At 43.0% G+C, this 6,000-nt stretch overlaps 1 protein-coding gene across 1 annotated transcript; it reads right to left on the bottom strand.

Moving 5' to 3' along the window:
• Positions 1 to 2,808: 2,808 nt before the first annotated feature.
• LOC139382971 (alpha-1,3-mannosyl-glycoprotein 4-beta-N-acetylglucosaminyltransferase C-like) lies at positions 2,809 to 4,557 on the bottom strand. The gene is made up of 3 exons (XM_071127254.1): positions 4,408 to 4,557; positions 4,177 to 4,324; positions 2,809 to 4,061 (listed from the first exon to the last, which is right to left on the bottom strand). Exons 1-3 carry the CDS (start codon positions 4,534 to 4,536, stop codon positions 2,875 to 2,877), a joined length of 1,464 nt encoding a protein of 487 aa, XP_070983355.1. The 5' UTR covers positions 4,537 to 4,557; the 3' UTR covers positions 2,809 to 2,874.
• Positions 4,558 to 6,000: the final 1,443 nt, after the last annotated feature.

The raw sequence follows: 6,000 nt of genomic DNA, 5'->3' as shown, positions 1-6,000 counted from the left end.
TTACTTTACCTCACGTTAGTCTCATTCCAAACGTCGTAAATTGTTGGTTATCTGCACGAACCCAGTCTTCACTATGAGTCATCCATACATCAATTGTCTTAAATCATTTATTTATTACTAACTAAGTAATTCACAGAAATGCATAAAAAAACAGTAAATATGGTTACAAGAAATGATAGGAGAATGTGCCCTAGTGGGCTAAACCGGCATGGCGGCTTGTTAGACAAAAGGGAAGTGGGGGTCGACTAAGAAGTCACTACAGAGTTAATAATTATAACAATTGAAATGCTAATCCTTTGCACATGAACGCTCACTCATTCGGGAACAATTGCAATCAATATATATATTTACGCTCAGTGTGTCGTCTTGATCGCTGGTGAAAAGTTTGTTTCTGTTGGAGAGTTTCATCCTCTCTCTCTTTCTCTCTCTCTCTCTCTGTCTTGGTTAGAGGGGATTGTTCAGAGACATTCACTCATTTGTTATAGAATGAATGTTTTGGCGGTTGTCGTTCTTCATGTTCAATGATACCGAATTCCTAGCTGCAGACTAGTAATTAATATCCAAGACTTGTTCTTATTCTGTCGGTATCGGTAGTCTAAAAGTTTAACCACGTGGTATGGTTAAAAGATTCAGCAATGGTCTACAGCCTTTGTCCCCTCCTAATGGAGAAAAACATGGTCTGGTGCTAATTTCTCAAAGTTGGGTTTTATTTGGAATTATTCAGCAGAAAGGGGCTGTCCCAGGACGCCTGACCCTAACTGGGCTCAGGGGCGGTCCTCTGATTTAGTTAACTCCAATTCCCTTTTTGAGTTTTCCTTCATTAAACAGTCCAAAATCACATTGTAAAATTGTGTAAACAGTATCATACTCACTCATTCATCTTATACAACAATTAGATGTAAATCTCATATCTGAGGCTATTATATAAACAGCGTTATGGTAATGTGGCCACACCGTCTCCCATGAGCTTCCCCAAGTTGTAACAACCGGACCAGTTTGTAGCTGGAATCTTCACCGATCTTTTCTACTTTCTCCGGAACATGACATTTGTTCCTACATCAAGTTCTGTGAGGTGGAAGGAATTCCTTTGTTCTCTATGAAAATGTACTCTCTATACTGTGTGTCCATGAGGAGATCCTCAGGAATTTACAATGTCTCTCTGGCCACAGCAGCCTAGTTGAAGGAGGAAAGGGGGAGGTAGGGAGAGGGTAATGGGGCTCGCCACACCCAAAGAGGCAACGTCATGACACAGCTGTACAGTCTGTCTCCACCTTCAAGGTAATGGTGGGGATGGCACTACATGGCGCAGTCACGTCTGTATCTGCACTCTATCCTGGAGCTGTAAGTGTTTAGGAGATATTCCTGCAGTGTGGCATCGTTCCCCTACTCACTACAGACACAGCCATTATGGTGGATAAGGGCCCCAGTGTGGACGACCTTGTAAGGTCCACCGGCCAACTTCCTGGTCAAAGGGCACACAGATGCCAGCAGGGCGCAATGTGATGGATGATGAAAGGGTAAGGGGATACCTAGTCAGTTGTCCAACTGAATGTATTCAACTGAAATGTGTCTTCCGCATTTAACCCAACCCCTCTGAATCAGGGAGGCTGCCTTAATCGACATCCATGTCTTCGGAGCCCGGGAACTGCCTTGCTCAGAGGCAGAACTACAGATTTTTACCTTGTCAGCTCAGGGACTCGGTCTAGCAACCTTCCGGTTACTGGCTACCTGCCGGATGAGACACAGATCATTGCAAAACTGAGGGGACCGGTAGAGAGGACAATGCGTAGTCAAAGACCACAAGCTCTTTGAGACAGTGATGTACCTGTCAGATATAATCATTCAACTGTTCACAGTGGCATGCCTGCTGGTCAACTACCAACATGAACAACTACCAGCAATTAAAGTACCAAGGCACAGGCGGAAAGGAAGTGAGGGGGGAGTTGGGCCTCTTGCTCCATCTACTCCTCTCTGACCAAATACGGTACTGCTAGAAGGGGTTTTGAAGAACCAGTAGGGGGCACTACTCTCCTCTCTTGGTCTAAGTAGAACACAATACCCCACAAATGATGCAGTTCTTCAAAGAGATGTTCAACCAGTGGAGGCTGGTGGGAGGAGCTATAGGAGGACAGGCTCATTGTAATGGCTGGAATGGAATAAATTAAATGGTATCAAATACATCAAATATATGGAAACCACACATTTGACTCTGTTCCGTTTATTCCATTCCAGCCATTCCACTGTTCTCAACCAATGCTCAAGAGCTTCACTAAGTTGCTGTTGTTGGTTGTTGTTTTTTTAGAGAAAATGTTTATTGTAATTCCAGGAAAAGAGGGCCACACATCACCCAATTCACCGAAGTCAATACTGTATGTGTAGAAAGCTCTACCTCATTCCTCAGAGTGATTTGGACTGTATCACAGCTCCTCTGAAGATGGGAAAAAACAAGTGTTTTGTTCTCCACTTGACAATGAAATAACACAGGAATCTTAAAACACACTTGTGTCAGTATAATTGCTGCAACATTAAATACATGGCTGCTATACATCTGCTATTGAGAAAACATATGAAGAAAAGGCAATCACAGGTCATTTCTCTGCAAATTAGATATTGACTGGTTTATGAACGGTTTGTTATGATAGGGATGGTATTTTCTGTAAAACTGTGAAAATCACTAACTTTGTTAAGTGCTCTTTTAGAAACGGAAACACATTTGTCTGCATTTTATTTTATAACAAAAATACAACGTTGAACCCAATTAATGTCCAAATCCTCAAATATTTACTGTATGTCAAATATAATGGATAATAAAAGAAACCATAGAGCCTCCAACATATAATCAATATAAATGAATAGGCCCGTGAATATAAAACTTTAGTCTAAACGGTATGGTCCCTCCGTGTACCATTGACTGGGAGGTTGTGTCGTCCACAGACTTATAGTCCTAATGATCAGCCATTCTTTCTGACTGGCAGTCGCCACAATACGAACACACTCAATGTCAAAGGCAATCTTGCGGTCCACGTCTTGAACCTCAATGTTACCATATTTAAACTCCCCTAACGTGATGTAGGAAGAACACTGCCTTCCTCTCTTTGTCCCCACCAGCTTCTCCCCTACTTCCAGAGCTCCATGGTGCAGGATATCGTTCTGACGATCGTCCGTTCCTGTCACGATTTTTATCTTGCTTATTTTAGTTGATTTGTTAAAGACTATAACAAAGAAGTCTCCGGTTGAAGGGGGTTTCCCCCAAAAGTATTCGTCCACACTGCTATAAGCCTTGGTGGCGTCATAGTTTTCAAATACATGAATGTTTGTGTACAGGCTAGCAGGAGGGTTGTCAGGGATATCAATGGAGTCTTCTTCAAAGTCATCATCCTTCAACTTGTTCTCTGCCCCTTTATATGAGGAGTAGTAGCCCATGTGCTGGAATAAGGAGGGCTTGAAGCGGATCACGTCTTTCTGGGCAAGCAGGTCCCGGAAGTGAATGAGGAGCCAGTCACAGGGCATCTCCTGGTAGAACATGAGCAAGAAGTGGGCCAGGCGTGGCAGGTCTCTTGAGTGGTAGAGTTTCCCTATGTAGCCAAGCTTGGAGAACTCCAGCATCACCCAGTAGGAGCCTTCCCTGGAGGTGACCACCTTCTTCAGGGATGTCAGAAAGTTCCGTGAGCAGCGCACATCATCCTCCAGCATCATGTAGAAATCAGAGAGGTTGGTGCAGAAGTTGAGGAGAAAGGCATAGTCCACGTTCTGCTTGGAGCGGAAACGTACCCTGTCCTCTGGGTCATTGTAGTTCCTTTTTAGCCCATCCAGTGATGGATAGTACTCCTCAGGGGCATGGATCACCAGGAGATGCCCAGCGATGATGTGGTGGGCAAACTTCCTGGAGATGTCCTGCACCAGGTTTTCACACCAGACCAGGTCAAAGTCTGCCAGGTGGACCACCACCACAATCTCTTTCAGCTCCTCATAACTGGACTGGTCAAAAATAGATTTGATCGTCTCCATGAGGTAATTTCCTCTTTTTCTTTTCACGGATGACAATCCAATGGTTAGATATTCTGTAAACACAAACATTGATATGACTATATAAATAATAATAATAAAAAAGACAAATCAATGACTTTCAGGATGAAATACCTGTGTATCTACAGGTATATTAAAAGGTATACTTACTCTTTCGGGGCAGTGGGGTCCCAGCGAGGTAACGATATGTGACGTTTATGGTTCCAGAGAAATTAGTGAGGTCTCTGAAGGTGTGAACATATCTCTCAGTGTTTGAAGGATGCATTGATGTCTCTCTCAGAGGTCTTTTACCCGCCTCCTAAAAAACGACGACAGCATTGTTACTCAAAATGTAAAATACAAATATGACATCATAGGAAGGAAGATCCAGAGACAGACTACCATCATGTATCCATCCTCCATGTAGAGATTGAAGAAGAGGAGACAGGTGATCAGGACCCCCAGAAAGGGGATGGTGGAGCGTTTACGGAAACACCTCATCTTGTCCAGGGACTTCCACACCAGCCTCATGATGGTGACAGTCACTGGTGGAAGAGAAATAACAGCATTAAAACAGAGCCTAATCAGTTAAAGGATATCATTGATGCGCACAGATTTTCTGTAGAGCTCACTGGAAGATTTTTATTTAATCCCCTAAAGCAAGTTGTTTGAACAAATTGGTAGTTTTCATTCGCAAAAGATTGTCTGTAGACTGTCTGGTAGGTGATATTGATCTACACCCCCCAAAGTCAATACAGTTTTGTTGAATGTACAGTATGTCTATGTGAGTGCGTACACAGAACTGCCTGTACAGTGTGTTTTTTGTGCTTGTTTGAATTCAGCAGTGCATGTATGCATATGTAAAGTATGTACAGCTCTGGAAAAAAATTAAGAGACCACTGCAAAATGATCAGTTTCTCTGGTTTTACTGTTTATAGGTATGTGTTTGGGTAAAATGAACAGATTTATTTATTTGTTATTTTACCAGGTAAGTTGACTGAGAACACATTCTCATTTTCAGCAACGACCTGGGGAATAGTTACAGGGGAGAGGAGGGGGATGAATTAGCTAATTGTAAACTGGGGATTATTAGGTGACCGTGATGGTTTGAGGACCAGATTGGGAATTTAGCCAGGACACCAGGGTTAACACCCCTACTCTTACGATAAGTGCCATAGGATCTATAATGACCTCAGGCCCTCCAACACCACTTCCAGCAGCATCTGGTCTCCCATACAGGAACTGACCAGGACCAACTCTGCTTAGCTTCAGAAGCAAGCCAGCAGTGGTATGCAGGGTGGTATGCTGCTGGCATTGTTTTATTCTATAAACTACTGACAACATTTCTTCCAAATTCCAAATAAAAATATTGTCATTTAGAGCATTTATTTGCAGAAAATGACAACTGGTCAAAATAATAAAACAAATATGCAGTGATGTCAGAACTCGAATAATGCAAAGAAAATAAGTTCATATTTATTTTTAAACAACAAAATACTAATGTTTTAACTTAAGAAGAGTTCAGAAATCAACATTTGGTGGAATAACCCTGATTGTCAGTCACAGCTTTCATGCGTCTTGGCATGCTCTCCACCAGTCTTTCACATTGATGTTGGGGGACTTTATGCCACTCCTGGTGCAAAAATTCAAGCAGCTCGGCTTTGTTTGACGGCTTGTGACGATACATCTTCCTCTTGATCACATTCCAGAGGTTTTCAATGGGGTTCAGGTCTGGAGATTGGGCTGGCCATGACAGGGTCTTGATCTGGTGGTCCTCCATCCACACCTTGATTGACCTGGTTATGTGGCATGGAGCATTGTCCTGCTGGAGAAACCAATCCTCAGAGTTGGGGAACATTGTCAGAGCAGAAGGAAGTACGTTTTCTTCCAGGACAACCTTGTACGTGGCTTGATTCATGCGTCCTTCACAAAGACAAATCTGCCCGATTCCAGCCTTGCTGAAGCACCCCCAGATCATCACCGATCCTCCACCAA

Source organism: Oncorhynchus clarkii, chromosome 2, assembly GCF_045791955.1.
Source record: "Oncorhynchus clarkii lewisi isolate Uvic-CL-2024 chromosome 2, UVic_Ocla_1.0, whole genome shotgun sequence".
Lineage (NCBI taxonomy): Eukaryota > Metazoa > Chordata > Actinopteri > Salmoniformes > Salmonidae > Oncorhynchus > Oncorhynchus clarkii.
This window is presented reverse-complemented; position numbering and strand designations above follow the sequence as displayed.